The sequence below is a fragment of the Plecotus auritus genome (assembly GCF_963455305.1).
Source record: "Plecotus auritus genome assembly, chromosome: 9".
NCBI classification, from domain to species: domain Eukaryota; kingdom Metazoa; phylum Chordata; class Mammalia; order Chiroptera; family Vespertilionidae; genus Plecotus; species Plecotus auritus.
In genome coordinates this window covers 46963058-46987503 of record NC_137783.1, presented here as the reverse complement: position 1 = coordinate 46987503, position 24446 = coordinate 46963058, and the positions used below count along the sequence as shown (strand labels likewise).

Below are 24446 nucleotides of genomic sequence, written 5' to 3'. Positions count from 1 at the left end.
CTGATCCTATAAAATAATCCATTGAAAGTATTCAGAGACTACCTCACTGCCACTAGAAACTGAACTAGGAGAATTCACTTGGACTACAGAAATCGTTGGAGGCAGATTATTTTTTAATATACTAGCTGATTAATCTTATTAACAGCAAACATATCAACTATCCCATTTCTAAGTTTCACCTACAACATAATGAGAATGACCTGGTGGTGGTAAGAAGACCTTTTTAGGAAGAATTAAGACATTCTTAAATTTTCTTCCACCACTTATGCAAAAATAGAAGCTATAGAATATCACTTAGAAACCAAAAAGTAAATGGGAAAACTCAGACTCAGCAGCATATCTTGACTTTAGAATTTCTTTTGTCTTACCTTGCCTAGCAGGTTAACTGACCAAAGCAGTTTAATCTAAAGCAATATGGATTTTGCCTATATAATAATGCAGTGTTTAATGTTATGAAAGTGTTTATTCGGCTGAATTATTTTTAGATTAAAAAGAAAAGTTCAGTATATTTTGCCAGAGTGGTGAGAGGTTGATTTACATGAGAAATCCAGAACTTCTTGGCTCTGAACAATAGTGCTCTTCTCTATCTTTTTATTATATCCCATCTTCCAAAATGAATTTGAGGTGACTTAGAAAATGTAGGAAAACAAAATATAATAAAACCTGGCATAGGAAAAAATATATAAGACAAAGGCAGGGTCTTAACATAGCTGCATAGTCGTAAAATTAGTCATGGCCCCACCTGTCCCTCCATATCCCCTACCAGGTCGGGCCTGATGAGGATACTCAACAGCACATGAATGACGATACTGCGTGTCCGGCTGAAAAAAAAAAGTGGAGACACTTATTTCAATGCTATGTCTCTCAAAGGATAATATGTTAGTAGATTTACAAAGGAAAACCTTGAAATTGGACAACAATTTAAATGGCATTATCTGCTAATCCTATAGACAGGTTGGCATTCTGTTATAGTCCAAGGAAAAAATCCCAAGCCAGAAGCCCATAAAGCCATTTGTTAAGTTGTAAAAATGGCAAACTCTACAATTTTGTTAATATGCCTTTAAAAAATCTTAGCATTGAGAAATAATCCATATGGTTTAATGTTTCTAAGTATAATTGGCTGCCCAGGGAATTTCATCCAATTTCTATTGCCTGCTGACTGTTTAAGACAACAGAACAGCCTTTTCAGTAGCATTGAAATATCCATGACTTGTACACTTGAAATAGGACTCTCAATATGAATCTCACACATTACAAAGTTACCACAAGGGATTTAAAGATTCTAAGATCCGACTAAAATATTAAAAGGCAAAATATCGAAAAAAGAGCTATCCATGCCATCTCACTGGCACTTCTAGGATAAAAAACAAAACAGCTCCCTCCGTTCCATGTCAGAGCACTAAAATCAAGAGATTTCTGGAATTTTTTTCTGGTGAAGCCCCATGTTTTTGATCAGGTGTCAGCGCCAACTTCGTATTTGTAGAGGGCCAGATTGTAAATGTTCTAGACTGAGGCACACTGCCGCTGTTGGACCTGCTCAACTCTGCATTTGTAATGGGAAAGCAGCCAGAGACGGTACATGAATGAGCATGGTGGCTCTGCCCTAATAAAACTTAACAAAACAAAAGCAGGTAGTAAGTCCAAGGGCACATGAACGTAGCTTATGGATTCCCATTCTAGGTGAGAACAGAGTGCTGGTCCGGCAGTGCCCGGCCAGGACTCTGATCTAGTGCTCTCAGTTACATTGAGCTACTAGCTCATATCCCTTTTCATGAGAGCAAACTGGGAGAGAAATGGCTACAGGAAGACATTTGTACTTTTGTTATTATTATAAACTATGAAAATGAAGAAACTGAATTTTTTTCAGGTGTTTAGCTTTACTCCTAAAGTAACCAAAATTAAATATTTGATATGACTCTAGCTATAGAATATAATCATTAAATACTGCTTAACAAATGATCTGGATCAAATTATGTATTCTCATAATGAGAATACAAATGTAATAAAGGTTCTCAAACTTCTTAGGATTCAGATCTAGTAAGAATTAGAAATGCTCACATTTCCCTTTTGCCCATGTTTTATATGAATCTCACCCTAAATCAAGCCTTCTGAGGTCTGTTGGGGTGAAGTGTTCCCCCCAAGTTTATATCCACCTGGGACTTGTGAATGTGGCTTTATTTGGAAATAGTATCTATACAGATATAATCAAGTTAAGTTGAGGTCATACTGGATTAGGGTCATACTGAATTTCAGGCCTAAATTCAGTGACTGGTATCTTTATAAGAGGGAAGTTTGGAAGAAGGCTATGTGAAGACAGTAGAAATTGGAGTGAAGCATCTGCAGGCCAAGAAATATCAAGGATTGCTGGCAGCCATCAGAAGCCAGAAAAGATTCTTCCCCAGAGACTGCAGAGGGAACATGGCTCTGCCAACACCTTAATTTAGACTTTCAGGCTCTGGAACAAAATAAATTTCTATTGTCTTAAGCCACCCAGTTTGTCATAATTTGTTACCACAGCCCTAGGAAACTAATACAGTGTCCGCCCATTCATTTATTCTCCTTCCAGTGGAGGAAAGATTGTATGGTGTTTTAGGCTCTAAGAGTTCTAAGGTTATGAGTTGGGATAAGTGGGCTAAACACCATCCTGGAAACTGGTATAGGTTGTGCAGCCACTGGTTCCTGGGCAGTAAGTGTGGCCCCCAGCACTTTCCCGGCTCAACAAGCCCTCTTGCCACAAAGCGGATGAGGTGGGGCTGAGCTCCTGGCATACAACTGGGCAAGGTCAGTGCATGACAAATCTCCCAACCAGTTTTTTTCTATTACTTGCTTAAAAGTAAAGGGCTAGGAAATGTACGAAGTAGGAAGGCAATGTTAGCATCTCAACTAAAAGCCCATCCACCAGTCCACATCATCATCTGATACCACTATTGGTATAATTCCATGAGAGCAGTGTTAGAGAATGAAGTTATGCTGATCTGATATGCACTGGGGTTTAACACTTTTTTTTGCTTATTCTCAGAAATATCTAATTTGTTTAGAATTTGTAATGTACACGTCAGGCGTTCGTGTGTGTTACATGCTGCTGGTGACCCTATGAACGAGTGGTGTCCACAGTGTTCTGTTCTCAGTGGCCCTGCTCAGCTCCTGCCGACTTATGTCTGTGGTTTCTGTTATGGAGTCAGTTCACCTCATATTTGGTTTTCCTCTATCCCAGGCGCCTTTTATTTTTCCCAACATTATTGTCTTTTCCAAAGAACCCTGCCTCCTTGTAATGTGCCTAAAGTAGGATAGCTTCAGTTTGTCATTTTGGCCTAGAGTGATATTTCAGGCTTAATTTACATTTTCCCTTATTCTACAAGTTAAAAAAGTGAGTTGCAAAGACCAGTTAGAATTTCAACAAAATGTACTTACAACACGTTTTATTGTTACAACCTCAACTTTTAGCTTAGAGTTGATGAAGCCACTATGTAATGTCTTAAGTTTGCCAAACTAGTTTTTTCCTTTCCCCAACTATCAAGACCATAGAGGAAACATGTCACTACCAAAAACGACTGAGTTGTATTGGGCCTGGAGAAAAAGTCGGGTAAAAGGAGCCTCTCCTGGGGCTGCTGATGTTTAGGCTCATTCACCACCGCACTTCGAGCTCGATTAGAATCACCATGGGTTTTCTGTGGAGGAGGCAAAATCACAGAAACAATTAGAACAATTTATTGTGCATGTCCTATATCAACCCTGCTGGGTATGGTAACTGCAGGCCAAGGACCTCCAATTCCATTGTCATTGAATAGAATTCATTATGTACTTTTGATAAAATATAGTATAAATTAATATCAGAATACAGATCCCACCGAATTATTACCATGAGGAAGCACATGGAAAGGCAATAGGAAAGAGACATACCGTTTTCCTTTGTGTCCCCACAGTGCTCATGTGTTGTTCTTCAGCTGTGCCAATAGGTGGCAGCAGATTATTTCGACTCAGGGGCATTGGTGAGGGAGAAGAGAGGTAGTTGGCCGCCACTGGGCTGCAGATCCCACCAGTGAACACCAGGACACGAAAGCATAAAGTTAGAACAATACAAGAAAACTGATGAGAATAAAAAAATGAAACATGATGCACAGAAAGCTTTAAGCTAAGTTTTTAAGTAATGAGATCTCGATAAAAGAATTTTGGTTTTTTTTTCATAGTATTTTATGATTTTTGTTGAAACTATCCTGGACACAGAGCAGAAGTTGAACTTTTCTCTCACAGAAAACTAGAATACAACAGCTTTTCCTATCTGGTGTTGCAGTTCTCTATCAATAATGGATTTGTAATTTTACATCTGATGGATTTCTCCACTGTTCTGGGCTTTCTGATTATCCTTTTAACTAATAACTATAATCCTCTGTAAAGGTCCTAAACTTTCATTTTCTTCCATGGGAGTTGGAACAGTTTGCTATATTATTAATCATACCCAAGACAGTAATTGGAACTGAATGATACTTTCTTGTCCCAGAAAAAAACAAAGCAACTTCTTTTTCCACTTTGAAAGAAAGAATTGTCAGAATGGATGAGAGATTAATTATATATCAATACCACTCATTCCTAAATGAATCTATAGCTACATTGGTATAGATATAGCCTCAACAACATAATAAAGTAGTGATCAGGTGAGGTGTAACCCTGGTGTCCTGATAAAGACTTTTGGTGGTTTTGGACATTTCTTTTAGTGAGTCTATATGAATAAATTATAATGAGAAATGGAAAAATCAAAATCAAGAATAACATATTGCGAGATAAGTATAGTGACATGTACTTAATTTAGAAGCTGAATTCACAACAAGAGTTATGGCCTTATTATTTCATACTTTTTATCATAGTCTTATAAATAAACTGTTCTAAGATGTTTTGTGAATTAACTAAAGAATTTTATTTTAGAAATCGGCTTATAGGTATTTTTTGTACAATGAGGCTCAGAGTGTCCACTGAATGAAGGGTGGGAAAAGGGGAGAGAATATGTTCAGTCTTATTTCCTAAGAATTGCTAAGGGATATTTTCCTGGAATATAAGCTATAAGCAACTACTTCTCTGAGGTTTATGCAGTTTTAATAAGTTTACCTTATTCTACAAGTTAAAAAAGTGAGTTATTGTCAATGGAATAAGCAGTACCCAATGGCACAGAAAAACATTAAAGAATTAACTATTATTTTGGGATGAATTTCACTGAACATGTTCCCACTAAGGAAAATGTTAAATAATATATATACATATATCTATATTATTATATATCTTTGGTGTCACGAAATATTCTAGCCAACATTTTATTTGTAGAAATAGAAATCTCTAGCTAAATCTGTATTTAATTAATATTTAAGCTCATTTTAAAATCTGTAGTGGATAGATTTAAACCAGTGTGCAATCATCATAAGAATGCATAATGATAGTTTCTATACATATATTTCAATATTACATTTAAATTCACTCTGTATGTAAAATTCTTCATTAGTTTTACCAGTTTCCAGAAATTCTGCTTTTGAAACCTACACTCGGGATCCTCTGAAGATCTCTTCCACAGGTCTTGGAGTTCCAGCTTGTGAACGGCTTGTGCTGATGGGATGAAGGGTACGTGGTGGGGGATTGCGTCTCCTGGCGGACTGCACTATATATGACAGAGATGATGTACAAAGCTGTAGGGCTCGATTTGACCAATTTCGGGTTGAAAAGATGGTACTGGACCCAGGCCTCATAAGTAGCTTGTCATCGAGATCTCTAGTGGCCAAATCAGAAACCCACAGTGAAATCAAGATTGCTCTGTACCGGGAGATCTGACTCAAAGGGTAAAAAACAGACTAAAATACATTCAAGAGAGAAAAGTGCAAAAGTAAAAATCCTATCTAATAAAGAGGGAATATGCTAATTGACCATCACTCCGTCACAAAGATGCCTGCACCCACAGCTGAGGCCAAGTTCCCATAAGGAGCCTTAACAAGCAATCAGCAGGGACCTGAGGCTACGCCCTCCCCCGCCCCCGTGGGGCTTGACACGGGACCTCAGGCCCTGTCCCCAACCCAGCAGGGCTTGACAGGGGACCTCAGGCCATGCCCCACACCCAGCAGGGCTTGACAGGGGACCGCAAGGTGCGCTTCCCGTCCTGGTGCTGGGCTATGGGACCTCAGACTGCTCCCCCTGCCCCAGCGCCAGGCCGGGGGACCTCAGACCGCACCCCTTACCTGGGTGGGGCTTGACAGGGGACCTCAGGCCATGCCTCTTGCCTTGGCACCAGGCTGGGGGACCTCAGGCCACACCTCCCACCCAGTGGGCTTGACGGGGACCTCAGGCCTTGCCCCCTGCCCTGGCGCCATGCCGGGGGACCTCAGCCATGACCCCTGCCCCGGCGCTAGGCGCCAGGCCAGGGGACCTGAGGCCATGCCTCCCGCCCGGCAGGACTTGATGGGGGACATCAAGGTATGCTTCCCATCCTGGTGCTGGGCTAGGGGACCTCAGGCTGCTCCCCCCACCCCAGCTCCAGGCCGGAGGACCTCAGGCCGCACCCCCCACCCCAGCACCGGGCCAGGGGACCTGAGGCTGCACCACCCTGCCTGGCAGGGCTTGATAGGGGACCTCAAGGTGCACCCCCAGTGCTGGGTTAGGGGAACTCAGGCCACACACCCCCCCACCCAGCAGGGCTTGATGGGGGACCTCAGGCCATGCCCCCCACCCAGCGGGGCTTGACAGGGGATCTCTGGCCATGTCCCCCACCTGGCAGGGCTTGACGGGGGACCTCAAGGCATTCCCCCCCATCCTGGAACTGGGCCAAGGGACCTGAGGCTACGTCCCCTACCTGGTGGGGCTTGACAAGGGTGGGACTGGCCGGGTCTGGATCTAACCCTTTTTGGGGGGATGGCCAAGTCTGGGTCTCACGTGATTTTGAGGCACATGTGGGTGGGTGGGGACTTGACTCTGGGTCCCATGGTGTGCCCCAGACTCTGACAGGAGGAAGGTTTTCTTTTTTTTTTTTAAATATATTTTATTGATTTTTTTACAGAGAGGAAGGGAGAGGGATAGAGAGCTAGAAACATCGATGAGAGAGAAACATCGATCAGCTGCCTCCTGCACACCTCCCACTAGGGATGTGCCCGCAACCAAGGTACATGCCCTTGACCGGAATCGAACCCGGGACCCTTCAGTCCGCAGGCCGACGCTCTATCCGCTGAGCCAAACCGGTTTTGGCAGGAAGGTTTTCATATACATTTTACTAATTTTCTTTCATCTCTGACACTTCTATTATAGAGAAAGGGCAAATAGCAATATTAAATTATTTCCTCTAATTAATCCCCTTTTAATGTGCACGAATTTCGTGCACCAGGCCACTAGTTGTTCAATAAGTAACCTAGTTTTCAGAAGTTACATAATGTAGCTCAGGCACAAGAATGTGTTCTTAAAAGGAGGACATGATGCCCTGGAGGGTGTTGCTCAGTTGGGCATTGTCCTGTGCACCGAGAGATTGCTGGTTCTGTTCCCCGTGAGGGCACATGCCTGAATTGCAGACTGGATCCCGGGTAGGAGGCAGCTGAGCAATGTTTCACTCTCACATCAATGTTTCTCTCCCTCTTCTTTTCTCTCTAAAAAGCAATTAAAACATCTGACCTATCTCCTATCCTACTATAGCAAAAATGGTCCTTCAAAATATTTTATATTTTCCATCTCAAAATCTTTTCGCACATCATTTCCCCTACCTAAAATAGCCTTACTACTTTTCATTGCTTATCCAAACTCCATTTTTCAAGGAAGAGTTCAAAATCTACACTTATCCACCAGAATGCCTTCCTTTTTGGGGGTTGCCCTAGCACTTACTCTGGGTACCTCACACTTGGCACTAAGTCATAAAAATGCCCTATAAAGCTAGGTCTCTTTCTACCTGTGTGTGTCTTATCTCTCCAGTTATATTATCAGCTATTTGGGGGTGGAGACCATTTCCCTTAGATGTTTTTATTCCCAAGATGTCTGATTGCATGGTAGCTACTCAATACATACATGTTGATTGACTGATTTTCCTTCCACTTAAACTCTGTAGACGGTTAGAATTCTGTACTACTTACAGGAGTTTGTCCATTAGGGAGAGATTTCTTGGCTGCAGAGGCATCCCATGAACCAAGAGACCATTGACATTTGGCTGATGACCACCTGTGGCTTGACAGAGACTCATCTACATGTTAAAAGAAGATGTTACTCATTATTAGTGGGTGAAGATACCTGCTTAGTTTCCCAACTTTGCCAAAAGTTATTATTTCCAAATTAGGTCACATATACATTTTTCTCCTGTGCTTTAACTTTTGTAATATCTTGGCCAATAATCCAGCTTGGGGCACCAAGTTCACTGTCAAGATAACAAGGTCATAGTTCTTTCTTTTCCTAAATGACAACAGATGGGAGAAGCCTAATCAACCTAGTTGAAAGCAATTAGCAGCCACAGTTACAAGGGAGAAAGGACCTTTATTATTATTGTTATTAGAAAACACAAGTATGGAACCAAAAAAATAAATAAATAAAGGAATGCAACTCTCTAGGGAGCATGCCAGTGCCTGTCCCCACCTTCGTCCCCCAGGTGCATTTTCTTTGCCTCAGTCTCTTTTTCCTAAGCCCATTTTTTCTACGAGTTACAGGGCCCCTCTTTTGCTTCCATAACTTGTTTCCTAATCCCATTCCTTCTACAGCTCACTTTTTTTTTTAATCTTTGTGACTTTCTAAATCAGCCGTGGGCAAACTACGGCCTGTGGGCCGGATCCGGCTGTTCTATCCGGTTCTCTTGCTCTCCCCTCCGCTCCTTTACTTTGAATTTATATTAGTTCACACAAACACTCCATCCATGCTTTTGTTCCGGCCCTCCAGTCCAGTTTAAGAACCCATTGTGGCCCTCGAGTCAAAAAGTTTGCCCACCCCTGTTCTAAATAAACTTTACCTTACAGTTTGAATCTTGGCTCTGAATTTTTTCTTAGCCAGAACTCAAGTACCAAGGTGGCTGAACCAAGGTCTGGTCTGACTCCACCAGTCTAACAACTGGTGCCATTTTTGCCCCCAAAATTGTAATTATAGAATCCAAATAAATGGCTTAGAAGAAGAAAAAAATAAGGGTAAACTCTAACATGATTTTTTTCACCATCACTCTACACAAACTAGTCCTTTTTCCTTCACTACCGCTGGAGTCATCAGCTCTCAATGATAACCAAAATTCTGCAGACTGTTTATTGGACGGAGTTAATCCTCTTGTTGCAATGTTAGCAGGATTTAATCTTACTTGGATGCACATCACTACCTCAGAGTCCTGTTTCTTTTCTCTCTCAGGTCATCAGTTTGGTCATCTCCTTTGCCATGCATTTTCCTCTTGCTTTTTCTTTCAAGAATGTTTGGATTAACACTTCTTACTTTTATTAGTAACCAGAACCACTGAAGTTAACTGATTAGGGCTTAGGTTTCCTAAATCATTGCCAAGCCAGTTCAACATGTAGAAGTATTTTATTACCATCCAAGGAACATAATTTCACCTGGTTCACCCTTTAATGTGATGAGGTATGAGCCTTGCTGATTTTATTTTTAAATAACACGTTTATAAATCCATCTGCACAATATCTGCTCAGTTTATCAATAAACCAAATATTCGATCTGGCCATAAAATGCAGGGTTGATGAGCATGACACACAAAGATTAGAGTCCTTTCTCTCCTTTTTTTCCCTTCCCACTACGCTCCATTTATCCCAACACTTTTGCCACAAGTAACACTGAGAAACTATCATGTAGAAACTGGTTCTACATAATCATTACACAGGGATGAAACCAGATTCATCAGCAGGCCCATCAACCTGCAAGAAATGGCCATCTTTATGCTTGCCCATAGACTTGAGACCACTTCTCTCTGTCCTCTCTGGTTTGCCTTTTACACCTAAGTGCTAAACACCCCAAGAGAAAACACAAAGTATGGAACAAGTCAACAGATGTAAATACTTGGGGGGAAAAACACAAAAGCCAAGTAGGCAGTGACAAGAAAAAAAGAAAGGAATTTAAAAAATTCAAAAGAATGTTACGGCCTTAAAAAATTTGAGATTTGGTCTCTTTTCATCATATTCTTCATTCTTCCCAGAACAGGCTGACACATAGTTTAGTCTAGATTGCACTGCTTATACCTGCCTTTTCAAAAGAGCTGACTGAGAATAATTTAACCCTAATTTGCCATTAATTTTTAAAACAAATTAAATTTGTCAATACATAGAATCACTGGATTATAGTGATAACCACATAACTTACTGAAAAAAATTAAGTCATAAATAATACAGTTCAGGCAAATAACTGAGCAAACTTCTGGCAAGAACAGTCCTAGGTTCTCTAGTATATTCCCCTATGGGGCTTACCGGATTTGAGGTGATGGACAGCACCTTAGACTGTGGCACTCGAGGTAAGACCAAAGGTTGTGGTTCACTCAGCACACAGGGGCTTTCTGGAGCCGATTTGGTGACTGCAACATTACTCTCATCATCTGAGCAAAGAAACATAATGTTATCCATCTCCAGACCTACAGCAACAGTACTGTGAAAAACAAGCTCTGAGAACTGTCTTGAGCTAGGCTTCACTCATCTTTGCAGTCCAATTTCATACTACCTGCATGGTTCAAAAACCCCCACCAAAATCCTCAAACAATTACATTTCCCTGAGTGATGTTTAACATCTTTTCATGTACTTATTGGTCATTTTTTATCTTCTCTGGAGAAAAGTCTAGTCAGGTTATTTGCCCATTTTTACAATTGGGTTGTTTGTCCTTTTGTTGTTGAATTGTAGTTTTGTTTCTGAGAAAGGGAGGGAGGGAGAGGAGGTAGAAACACTGATGTGAAACACTGATTGGTTGCCTACAGCACATGCCCCGACTGGGGATCAAACCTGTAACCTGGATAAGTGCCCTAACTGAGAATTGACACCGCCACCATTTGGTGCACAGGCTGATGCTCCAACCAACTGAGCCACACCAGCCAAGGTGAATTGTAGTTCTTTACATATTGTGGCTACGAGGTTCTTATGAGTTGTATGATTTGTACATATTTGCTCCCATTCTGTAGGTTATTTTCTCTTTCTTGATAATGTGTTTGATACAAAAAAGTTTATTCTGATGAAGTCCAATTTATCTATTTTTTCTTTTGTCATTTGTGGGTTTGGTGTCATATCTAAGAATCCCTGCCAAACCAAATAATAAACTTCAAGAAGTAACATGAAAATTATTTCAAGACACAAGCTCATGAAGATGTACTTTAATGTTTTCTTCTAAGAGTTATATAGTTTTAGTTCTTAACTGTGTGTCTTTTTTCCATTTTTAGTTGATATTTTGTATATGGTGTCAAGTAAGGGTCCAATTTCCTTCTCTTTTCCATGTGGCTATCCAGTTGTTCCTATACCCTACTTTAACCCCATTGAATGATCTTGGCATCCTTGTTGAAAATCAATTGGACATAGAGTGTGGGTTTATTTCTGGACTTTTGATTGTATGCCATTGATCTATATGTCTGTCCTATGCCAGTATCACACTGTTTTGATTACTGTAGCTTTGCATTAAGTTTCAAAGTCAGGAAGTATGAATCTCCCACTTTTTTTTTCCATATTGTTTTGTATATTCAGGGTACTTTGCATTTCCATATGAATTTTTGGATCAGCTTGTCCATTTCTACAAAACAGGCACTTGGAATTTTGATAAGAATTATAGTCAACCTGTAGATCTATTTGGGGGATATCGCCATCTTAACAATATTAAGTCTTTCAATCCATAAACACAGTTGTCTTTCCATTTCTTTGGGCCTTTTTTTTTTTTTAAAATATATTTTATTGATATTTCACAGAGAGAGGGGGAGAGGGATAGAGAGCTAGAAACATCGATGAGAGAGAAACATCGATCAGCTGCCTCCTGCACACCTCCCACTGGGGATGTGCCCGCAACCAAGGTACATGCCCTTGACCGGAATCGAACCCGGGACCCTTCAGTCCGCAGGCCGACGCTCTATCCACTGAGCCAAACCGGTTTCGGCTGGGCCTTTTTTAATTTCTCTTAATAATGTTCCGTAGTTTTCAGTGTACAAGTCTTGCACTTCTTTGGTTAAGTTTATTTTGTTCTTTCTGATGCTATTATAAATGAATTGTTTTCTTAATTTCATTTTCAATTGTTCATTGATAGAGGCTGGAGAGAAGTATGATGGAGAACGCATAAATTGCCTTGAATAGACTTAGTGGAAATCTGGATTTGGAGGAAGGGCTCTGAAGGAAATGAGGAACATTTTATTAGAAGGGCCTGGGTGGTGTGGTTCAGTGACTGAGCGTCGACCTATGAACCAGGAGGTCACAGTTCAATTCCCAGTCAGGGCACATGTCCGGGTTACAGGCTGGATCCCCAGTGGGGGGCATGCAAAAAGCAGCCAATTGATGAAGTTTCTCATCGTCAATGTTCCTATTTCTCCTTCTCCCTTCCTCCCTGAAGTCAAATATATATTTATAGAAGGTGGAAGAAGGGAGATGCTTGTTATTTGGTGGCAGGAAGGTTAATGAAGTGGTCTCCTGTAGTCATGTGAAAAGCAGAACTTTTAAGTGATAGCCTTGGTTATATAGCTAAGGAGATTTCCAATCAAATTGTTGAAGGTAAGACGCCTGCTGCTTATAATAATACTAGAGGCCCGGTGCACAAAATTTGTGCATGGGGGTGTGTGTCTCTCAGCCCAGCCTGCACCCTCTCCAATCTGGGACATCCCTCTCACAATCCAGGACTGCTGGCTCCCAACTGCTAGCCTGCCTGCCTGCCTGATTGCCCCTAACCACTTCTGCCTTCCAGCCTGATCACCCCCTAACTACTCCCCTGCCAGCCTGATTGATGCCTAACTGATCCCCTGCCAGCCTGTTTGCCCCTAACTGCCCTCCCCTGCAGGCCTGGTCACCCCCAACTGCTCTCACCTGCAGGCCTGGTCCCCCCCAACTGCTCTCCCCTGCAGGCCTGGGTCCCCCCCAACTCTCCTTCCCTGCAGGCCTGATCACCCCCAACTTCCCTCCTCTGCTGGCCTGGTCACCCCTAACTGCCCTCCCTTGCAGGCCTGGTCCCTCCCAACTGCCCTCCCCTGCTGGCCATCTTGTGTCCACATGGAGGCAGCCATCTTTGACCACATGGGGGCAGCCATCTTGTGTGTTGGAGTGATGGTCAATTTGCCTATTACTCTTTTATTGGATAGGATAGAGACTTGGTGCATGGGTGGGGGCTGGCTGGTTTGCCTTGAAGGGTGTCTCAGATCAGGGTGGGAGTTCCCTTGGGGCGTGGGGCGGCCTGGGCGAGGGGCCTGTGGTAGTTTGCAGGCTGGCCACACCCCCCGGCGACCCAAGCGGAGGCCCTGGTATCTGGGATTTATTTATCTTCTATAACTGAAACTTTGTAGCCTTGAGCAGAGGCCAGGGCAGGCCAGGGTGGGCAGGAAGCTTGGCTTCCTCCATCACTGGGGACAACTCAAGCCTCCTGCTTGCTCCAGCTCCGTGGCCGCTGCCATATTTGTTGGGTTAATTTGCATACTAGCTCCTGATTGGCTTGTGGGCGTGGCTTGTGGGTGTAGCGGAGTTACGGTCAATTTGCATGTTTCTCTTTTATTAGATAGGATATGAGATGAGATATATTGAAGAAAAAATTATTAATCATAAGTAAACCAGTACTTGATGATTTTGGAAATTCTCAGTCTTTCTAGATGGCAAAAGATTCTAAATGGAAGAAGGTGGTCAGAACCCCAAAATTCTATTGGCAGGAAGCAGCCCGATAAAACCACTTAGCTGCAAACATGTGCTATCTTTCATGAAAAAGGAAAGATGACTCAGAGAGTGAAACAAAGAGCCCAGGCAGTGGAGCAGAGTGTTGAGAGGATTATTTCTAGGCCTTGAAACTTAATGAACTCCCAATATTTTCCCAGTTGGATTTCAGAATTGACCTGGACCCTTTTTTACTTTCCATCCTCCCACCCCTACCCTTTAAACTGGAATATCTATAACTATTATCCTTTCTCGGCCCACTATTGTGCGGAGTCAGATAACTTGTCTCTAGGAATGGAATAGTAGATGTTTAAATATCGATGCATATAACCTTTAGTTTCACAGGTGTATGAATGGAAAGGAATTGTGCCCCAGTACCTTTACTTAATGTATTACATTCAAGCACTTGATTCATAGACGGACCTGATTTAGATGGTAATATTTTGGACTTTGGGCTGCTGGCTATAATAAGATGAGTCTCTTGGAAACCTTGGAAGGGAGTTGAAAGTATTTTTCATGTGGGAGCACATAAATCATGGGCGCCAGAGGGAGGATTGTCGTGGACAAACTCTAAGGTGGCTCCCCTGATGCTGACCTCTTGGTGGTCACACCTTTGTGTAATCCCCTCCCTTTGAATGCAGGCAGGACCTGAAGAGTAAATACCATGACTCCATTTATATGAAATTCTGCAAAACAAAATCTATAGTGATAGCAGATTAACTGTCACCTGGGGATGGAAGGTCAGGCAAGGTAATTTGGGGGGTAATGGTATGTTCACTCTATTGGCTGTTTCATATGCATATACACAGGTCTACTTATCAACTTATATACTTTAAATATGCATGATTTGTTGGATATCAATTATTCTTTAATAAAGCAGTTTAAAGATGTACTTGCCACTTGTACATGTTTTTTTCTCACAAATATTTATATTCAAAGAGAAAGCACAGTCTCTGTCTAGTCATCATAGACTAGGCCTTGTTGCTACTCTCAAATATTTCTAAATATCTCTTAGTTTCTGTGGGAAATACAAATATGAGTCTTTTGCACTAATGAACCATATAATCTAATAGACTGGTTAGGGCCTGGAAATCATAAACAATTACTTTTTTATGTTTTTTTCACAAAGAACCTTACCAGAAGCAAATCCCTCCCAGTGACTGCGTGTCAACTGCTCCATACAGCTCAGGACCTTGCTCCACACTTCATCGAACACATAAGCAAGGACATCCTCTTTCATGCAGTAAAATGGAGCAATGGGAGGGTACCCTAATTTCTGTTTCTCTGTAGCTGCTTCTGATTTCTTTCCATGAAACCCCTCTTCCCTGTAACAGAAGCAAGATGGAAAGACTTTGTGGTTATTCACTGAATGCTCACCATTGTCCTTTGTGCTCCTTAGAAGTGTGATCTGTACCCCATGTTTCCTTGCCCCTTACCCAGCATATGTAGCACATGTATTAAGTTGCCTTGTAAATTAAGGGAGTTCTCAACAGAGGAGACTGCATTTCCCTTATTACCCCCACCCCACTACTTTGCCCCCAAAACAGAACAAGAAATAGAAGACTGAGAATCACTGATTTTTTAGCTGTAAACAGATGAGCATTGTCAATTGAGTAACAAGCTGTGATAACTAAGCATACAGAAATAATCTTTTGTTGTAATTGAATAACATTTAGACTAATGTTAATGTGACATTTAATGATGTGCATGTAACTGTGATTATGCTGCATAATTAAGGCAATGATTCATTAGGGAAAGAGTCCACACAGATTATTTTAAAACTTTTACTAATCCAAATAAACATTTGGTAATTGCCTGGAAAGAAAAAAGAGCCCAACAGCACAGGAAGCTACTCTGAGCCTCTTCTGGAGACTGTATCTGTAACCCAGAAACTCTCAGTGAGTCAAATCTATCTCTATTTCTTTTTAGAAGAGATAACACATTCATATGATAAAAAATTCATATTGTAGAAATGTATGCATGTAGTGAAAAATAAGTCTCCTACATCTTTGTCCCCCAATGTACATTTCTAAAAGTAAACATTATACATTCATCCAGAGAAAGTTACATTACATACTGTACTGCACCAAGGGAAACGATTGGCTAGAGGAAAAAGGAAGAGAAAATATAGATAATCTGACCCACATCAGGTGAAATAAAGGGAAAGGGGGCAGACTCTAGAAAACCAAAGAACCTAATTGCGATTCTTTTGCAACAAGGAGGAGTTCAATGGTGTTATGTACAGGAATCTGGGTTATGTTTAGCTGGCCCTAGAATGTGTGCATTGAGCACATGAGTAAGCATGGCTCAGTAGGAAATATGATGGGGAGAAAAGTCCAGAACCATTTGACACAATATTAACTAGACCTAATCAAACCCTCATAGTCTAAAATGAAATTCTCTCACTTCCAGATATGCTGCTGTGACTATCAAAGCTAAAAGAATAGTTTAAGAGGTTGTTTCAGAAAGGTAGCATGGAATAGTGAAGAGAACACTGGACCTAGAATCGGATAGGTTTTAGTTTTAGCTTTTCCTCAGACAAATCATTTAACTACTTTGACTCTCACTTATCCTGTAAAGAGGGTAAATAATATCTATGTCACAAGACTATTGTCAGACTTACAATAAGAATAGATATAAATAAGCATTATCAATTATAAAGTCTGTGCTGAGTATAAGATTTTTATATAAACTGTATATACCTTTTTTTAAACAGGATTTATGTAAATGAAGTTCACACCTCTTGAACAGCTCTTTTAAAATTTTTCAGTGATTTCATGAATTGCTGGTGATAATTTACAAAGGGTAAAATAAAATTATGTGGAGGAAAAAATTAACTCATTTAAAAAATATTTAATGTCAAGAAGAAGCAAATGACATGTGCAGGAGGAAAACACACCAGGATGTCTGGTTTATGGCAGCAGCAGGGATTTATATAAACTAAGCACATGAACTCTGGATACCTGAGAAGTAATGGAAAAGATGTAACAACAACAACAACAAAAAATGTAACAAAAAGTGACAATTATAGGTAATATTGGTAGTATACTTTAGAGAAAATAGGGATTAATACGTAAAAGATGAGAAAAAAGCTTAAAAAACATAATACTCACATATCTGTGTGGTCGAATGCTAAGTATTCCTCTATTACTCCTTCAGAGATAATTACACAGTCTTCCTCTTCTTTTTCCATAGAACACAAGCTAGGGGATTTGGCAATGGAAGATGCTTTATGAACATAAGAAGTTGAGAAATGTAACTTCTTTCCCCTAATACCAAATCTGGGAGAAAGAAAAAGAAAATATTAACATAAATAGCTTTCACAGTTCAAAGTCCCTTGCCCTGATGACACTTCCCTTGACTACTATAAACCTTAATGCTTATTAATTCTCAGAGCAGGAAGGATAAATACTAGCCATAGACATACTCTGCTTAAGTATATTATGCAGTATTGAATACTGCTTGTTATCTTTTCAGATGCAACAGCTGTGGCTATAAAATAAAATTTTAAAAAATCTAAGCATATTTACATTCATAATTACATCTTTAAAGGCACCTCAGGAGGTTATGTACTTATTTCAATAATTCCATCATTACTCAAAATGCATGCTCTTTAAGGGCAGGCATCTTCTCTTATTTATATTTAAATTTTTCTTCAAACCCAGGTATTCAATGAATATGTGATGATTCATTCACTTTAGCAAGCTTACTGTGGAGAAAGTCAGATCTGAGCAATACAATTTTTTTTTCCAGCAAAGAAAGTAAAATTTATTAGTTGAGGAACTGGCACCATGCCCCAAGTCCCAGGTGAGCAAATCTGCTTAAAGACCTATCTTTCAAAGGATGGGTTATATAGGGGAATGACATTAATCATGGTGATTAAAGGAGTTGAGTTATGGTTAAGGTCATGGTCTCTACTGATTAATCGGTTCCAGGGTAGGAGGTATTTGATCATTTGAGCAATACCATTTTTAAAAATGGCTCTTAGTTTAACTAAATATTAGATACTAGAGGCCCGGTGCATGGATTCGTGCACTGGTGGGGTCCCTCAGCCTGGCCTGCACCCTCTTGCAATCCAGGACCCCTCGGGGGATGTCGGACTGCTGGTTTCGGCCCAATCCCTGCAGGCCAGGCCGAGGGACCCCACTTGCATCAGGGTCTAGTATGCATATAAAATCTTTGGTTAATCTCTTTCCCCCTCCCCCTTCCCTCTGAGATTCATCAGTCTGTTCCATGTTTCCATGCCTGTGCTTTGAGCGTCTCCCCCCTGGTGTTCTTTTACAGTAGATACCAGTCGAGCAGTCGAACTGTCGCTTAGGCTTTTATATATATAGATATAGATAACCAAGATATGCTTTATATTATTCTTTATACTTTCTTGTACCTTAGGTATTTTTTAAATGGGGAAAAAAGAATAAATCTATGACACTTTTCAGCAAGGCCAGTGGTAAAATCTTACTGGAAGACATTTTGGAAATATGCATTTAGAAGCCTTAAAATAAATATACCTGTTAATTCAGTGATTCCGTTTATTGGGATTACCTTCAAGGATGTGCCCTACAAGATTTAGCTATAAATTTTTCACAGAATTGTTTATTATTGTCAAAAATTAAAGCTAGCCCAACAATTTCAAAATACAGGTTTGAGGATTGGTTGTTTAAATAATGGCATATTATACAGAACAGACTGACAGTGATCAGAAGGGATGGGCTTTAAGGGCTGGGTGGATAAGGTGAAGGAATTAACCAAAAATAAAAAACCTTCATAGACATAGCCTTATTTTCTTTTCAAATTTTTTGAGATAAAGTTGTTCTTCACATTCACTTATTTTGGTCAGTGTTTCATTTTCATTTGAGAAATAAAAACTCTACTTTAAAGCTGAAAAAAAAAGGTATATTAATGCAATGGAATAGTGTAAGGTCATTATGTTAATGTAGGAGAAAATGTGAAATACCTACAATAAAATGGTAAGTGTAAAAATATTACAAAGTATGTACAATAATTTCATAAAATTATAGACATATGGCAGAGAATGCTAGATGCCCCCAATATCCATTCTCTCCTTTCCTAGTAAATCATGTCAGTTTAATTCAGGAGAGTAATCCCCACCTCAGAGACTACCATTTCCCACTACCTTGCAGCCAGATAGAGCCAATAAGATATGAGTAGAATTGTTAGGTGGCATTCTGGGAAGGCTGTTTAAGGAGAACTGGCTTGGCTATAACGGGAGCCCTTTTGCCCTTTGGCCTCTTCTCCTTTCTGCTACCTGTAAAGTGAATGTCATATTTGGAACTCTATCAGCTATCTGACAGAGAAAACTTCAGGAAAAACATCATCTGCCAGCACGGTGCAACAGAAAGATAAAAGGAGTCCAGGACCCTGAAAACACCATGCCACTACTCTATTATGTTTAGATACCCTTCCTCCAGACTTACTTCAAAATGGAAATAAACTTCTCTGTTATGTAAGCTGCTAAATAAAGTGTAGGGCTCATAGGAAGTGGTTGAAAAGGTCTGATGGGCCAGACAGTGAAGTACTTTGTGTGTTAACTTGGGCTAATTGATTGCAATGAAAACTAAAGTTTTTAAGAAGGGGAATGACAAGGTCTTTGCTTTAGAAGATCACCAGGATAATGATGAGGAGGTTAATGAGGTTAGGAGGCTAATGTAAAAATTGAGGCAAGAATTGGTAAGCTGATGAGAGCCTGGACTAAATTTGGTGGGAGGTATGGGGATGGAGAGACAGTAAGAGAGAAACAGTTTGTAGAACCAACATATCTAAACCACCTGGCAGTACTGTTTACAAAGTCTCTATATTTGAGATTTAAAGTTTTTTTTTAAGTGTCCTGAAATTCTAAAACGGTGATTCCCAAATTCCAGTTAACAGATTTATGCCAATCATGACAAAATTTTTACTAATCTATACCAAAATAAGGACAAATGACCAGTAAGACTGCTAAATATCCTTTCCTAAAAAGGACTGTCCTTATTTTGAAATTATGTACTTCATGCTTTGTGTTAATAGTTTTTTCTACCAAAACACAAAAATTAAAAGCTATCAAACACTGCACACCCAGCATTCCATATGTTATTGTGATTATTAAACCAATCATTATTTAGTCAGTGGTAACTAATAAATTATTTGCTTTGAGAAAAAAATAGGGCTAACAAAGCATAGACCAGGGGTGGGCAAACTTTTTGACTCGAGGGCCACAATGGGTTCTTAAACTGGACCGGAGGGCCGGAACAAAAGCATGGATGGAGTGTTTGTGTGAACTAATATAAATTCAAAGTAAAGGAGCGGAGGGGAGAGCAAGAGAACTGGATAGAACAGCCGGATCCGGCCCGCGGGCTGTAGTTTGCCTACGGCTGGCATAGACCATTCTCTTAGTAAAAAAAATTTTAGTTAGGTGAGAAGGGAAATGTTGCATTTTCCCTAAAGCTGCAGCAAAAAAACAAAACAAAACAGATGGTGTTCTATATCATAAAACTGTCTTTGCAAATGTTATTTCTAACAAAGGAATCTTTTAAATTACCAGACTTCAGAGATTGTCTGAAAAATAAGCCTTAACTTTTATAATGTGTGTAATTCTTTTACTTACTAAAAGAATAACAGTGGTCTTACCTAATAATGTATTGCCCTGGTAGTAATATTTAAGTTGAGATCTGTTTTCTTGTGAGAGGGAAAAAAATCTTTGGTACTTCTTCTTCTCCCACATGCATGGAGAATGAAATGACTTGGCTAGCTTTATTAAACAAAGAGTTTAATTTGGAGCCAGCTCCTCTAGGTGTAGACCTTAGGGGGTGGAATTCTGCAGTCTTTCTGGAGATGATCCCTTGCAAGGCCCTCCAGGGTGGTTAGAAGGAACTAGTGGCCAAGAGCTCTCCTTTCCGACAGGAGCTGCAAAGTATAATTAACCACTCTCAGCTCCATTTCAGACCAAACTTATTTCCCAGTGGACCTCTAGAAATGACTTAAATAGAGGAAATTTACATGAAGGTGTGATTTCATGAAGGCAAAAGGAAGAAAAAAATAACTTAGTACTGTGTAATGGAAAGGAAATATGATTGTGGATGGTCCTTCCAGAAGAATTGAAAGAGAATATCTCCATGGCTTTGGAGAGCTTTAAGCTCTTTGTGTCTAAAAAACCCCCACTTATTTGTAATTAACTTGACTGGCTCTTGCATTTAGGACATTAAAAAAAATCAAAGAAAATTACAGGAAAAGCTATAATATGTGATTAGTGACATGGGAGGTATGCTTAGAACAAATAGCAGCCATATCATATCATGTAATTTTTTTTTTTTAATGTGGTAAAGCCCTGGCCAGTTTGTCTAAGTGGTTAGAGTGTTGGCCTGAGGACCAAAGAAAGGGTCACAGGTTCTATTCCTGATCAAGGGCACCTACCTCAGTTGCAGGTTCAATCCCCAGCCCTGGTGGGGATGTGTGGCAACCAATTGATGTGTCTCTAACACATCAATGTTTCTCTCTCCTTCCCCACCCCCATCCCTTTCCACTCTCTCTAAAAAGCAATGGAAAAAATACCCTTACTCCTTGGGTGAGGATAAATAAATCCTATATAATAAAAGCCTAATATGCTAAGTGTCCGGTCGTCCATTCAACCAATCAAAGCATAATATGCTAATGATATGCTAACGCTGCTCAACCGCTTGCTATGACATGCACTGACCACCAGGGGGCAGATGCTCCGACCGGTAGATGAACTTGCTGCTGGGGTCCGGCCGATCGGGACTGAGTGAGATGGGCCTGACATGCCCTGGAGCCCTCCCGCAGTCCCTCCCCAGCTGGCCAATCCTCCACGTCCCTCCCCGGCCCTGATCGTGCACCAGGGGGGGTCCCTCTGCCTGGCCTGTGCCCTCTCACAATCCGGGACCCCTTGGGGGATGTCAGAGAGTCAGTTTCAGCCCGATCCCACAGGCCAGGCCGAGGGACCCCCCTGGTGCACGAATTCATGCACTGGGCTTCTAATAAATAAATAAAATATAAAATAAAATAAAATGTAAAATATTTCACATTAGATTTACCATCTTAAGCTTTTTAAACTTTATAGTTCTGTAGTATTAAGTATATCATGTTATTTCACAACAGATCTTATGAACTTTTCATCTTGTAAAACTTAAACTCTAATACCCATTAAAAACTAATTGCCCCTCCCTCTTCTCCCCCCTCTTGGTAATGACATTTTTACTTTTGTTTCTATGATCTTGACTACTTTAGATATAATGGTTCCCCCTTACCCATAGTTTAACTTTCTGCCATTTCAATTACCCAAAGTAATTGTGGTCTGACAATATTAAATGGCAAATTCCAGAAATAAATAATTCATAAGTTTTAAATTACATGCCATTCTAAGTAACATGATGGTATTGCAGTGATTTTGTGATCAAGTAATCCTTATTTTACTTAAATGGCCCCAAAACATGTAAATACTTTGAAATGCTATGAGTTCATAATGGTACTCAAGAGAGAAAATATCACATGTGGACAAAGTAGTAGTTACATGAAAGTAAATATCACAGATTATGTTTAATTTGTTATTGCTTTCCATAAGTAGTGGTATACCAATATAGCTGGATAATTTGTTTCATTTAAGTATATATCAGCATAGACCGGTATTTGTTTAATCTGTGCTATAGTAAAGAAAAGTCATCATTGAAAACTGCAAGTCAAATAGTCAATAAAAGCAGAACCAAAAATAAGCAGGTCAACCGGCAGTGGTGGGAGCAGGTAGAAAGAAAAGAAAGGAGGTCTGTAGTATGTTACAAAACGATGATTCAGCCTCTCGGGGCAGATAACGGCTCAGTCTTGATTCCTTATTTCCTTTGAGATCAAATCTCAAAATGAAACTACTATTTATAGTTATAAAATAAGAATAAGGTATATATAAAGTTTATACTGACAGGTCAGAAAATATATCTTAATGATATCACATGACCTATGCAATTTTTGTCAGTGAGTATTTTTTTTTAAATATATTTTATTGATACTTTAAGGAGAGGAAGGGAGAGGGATAGAGAGCTAGAAACATCGATGAGAGAGAAACATCGATCAGCTGCCTCCTGCACACCTCCCACTGGGGATGTGCCCGCAACCAAGGTACATGCCCTTGACCGGAATCGAACCCGGGACCCTTCAGTCCGCAGGCCGACGCTCTATCCACTGAGCCAAACCGGTTTTGGCTGTCAGTGAGTATTAATGAACATTTAATCTTTGTGGAATATATTAGTTTGTAAAAATCTGAAATTTATATACAAAGAATAAAGTTAAAAAGGTTTATTGATGCAATATGGAGATTAAATTAAAAAGAAAGCTCAGCCTAGTGACCAGAACCTTGAGTTTAAATCACTTTGAGAAAAGCAAACAAATCCCATTTCTGATGAAAAATGAGTAAGTTGATAATCCAGATCCTATAACCCTAACACCTAAAACAGTAATGCTTTACTCTGTGGTCTGATGAAATTACAGTAAGCAAAAGAACCTTCCAAAATAAGTATGACAACTCTTAGATGGTATCAAGTAAGTAAAACTACAGTCTTAGGAAAAAGTATAGAAATAATAAAAAAATGAATTAAAACTGTGATTTTTTTTTTTTACAACAGATTTAAGGTAAGCATAGGTTTTGATATAAACCTATTTGGGTATATTTTGCTGCTATTTAAAGAGCTTGAGTTGTTCAAAAGAATTAGCCATTTTAACTAATATAACCCTTTTAAGCTAACAAGCTAACAGCAGTTTAACGTCTATAAAAAGATTAAGTTGTAATTAATACTACACGTTTAAACAAAATCACTTTTTCAAAAAAATTTCAAGGTCTGTTTCTTAGGCCCCTAACCTTCTTTAAACCGGTCTAGTTACACATTTATTCCAAGAGGGAACTTTCTGTATCTTTAGATAGATGTATATAGGTATAGATAATATAGATTTATATAACAAAAATATCCTTAAACCCTAGGGAATGTCTTTTTGAACAAAAAAATTATAAACAAAATTCTAATATGCACAAAGACTATGGTCAATCTTACAGAATTTGCTGTGCTTTATTAAATATCAAAAAGTAGGAAGTGCCCAGCCAGAGTGGCTCAGTTAGTTGAGAGTCATCCCATGAACTGAAAGATCACGGTTCAATTCCTGGTCAGGGCACAGGCCAGGTTTGCAGCTCCATCCCCGTGGTGGGTGGGGAGTGGAGGAGAGTGCAGGAGGTGGCTGGTCGATGTTTCTTTCACTCTCTCTCTCTCTCTCTCTCTCTCTCTCTCTCTCAAATCAATAAAAACATTTAAAAAAAAGAAAATATTTAAAGAATAAGTTGTCAAGCATAAGATGCATAAATAAATACTCTTATTTAAAAAAGTAGGAAGTATTTTAATACTTGGGCATTCAGATACATAAATACTTACATAACAGAATACTTACATAGTAGAATCTCTTTCTTGAGACAATGTTGCCTCATGTGAAGCTGAAATAGCAGAAGGAGATCTAGGGCACAGTTCATAACCTTCACTTGGAGTGATTATCTGCTTACCCAAAATCCTTCAAAATGAACATAAAAAGACAATTAAGCACCTTTACCTGGCATGAATAAAAAAATGCAGATATTTTCAGAACAAGTAGCTGGGCTCTAATAGAGGTCTACTATACCCTTA

The 24446-nt window shown here is 39.8% G+C and overlaps 1 protein-coding gene across 3 annotated transcripts in view; it reads right to left on the bottom strand.

Annotated features, from left to right (window-relative positions):
- The window catches only part of FAM149B1 (family with sequence similarity 149 member B1), a 53915-nt gene that overhangs the window by 1606 nt on the left and 27863 nt on the right, over positions 1-24446 (bottom strand). The window contains exons 5-13 of one of the 3 annotated variants that reach the window (XM_080642111.1): positions 24217-24333; positions 16899-17066; positions 14923-15110; positions 10386-10510; positions 8082-8188; positions 5527-5751; positions 3901-4024; positions 3543-3668; positions 743-821 (exon numbers count right to left, since the gene is read on the bottom strand). In XM_080642111.1, coding sequence (XP_080498237.1) covers positions 743-821; positions 3543-3668; positions 3901-4024; positions 5527-5751; positions 8082-8188; positions 10386-10510; positions 14923-15110; positions 16899-17066; positions 24217-24333 — 1259 coding nt within the window. Of the gene's footprint in view, positions 1-742; positions 822-3355; positions 3669-3900; positions 4025-5526; positions 5752-8081; positions 8189-10385; positions 10511-14922; positions 15111-16898; positions 17067-24216; positions 24334-24446 lie in introns of those variants that run through there. The other 2 variants (XM_080642110.1, XM_080642112.1) reach the window with 2 other exon arrangements.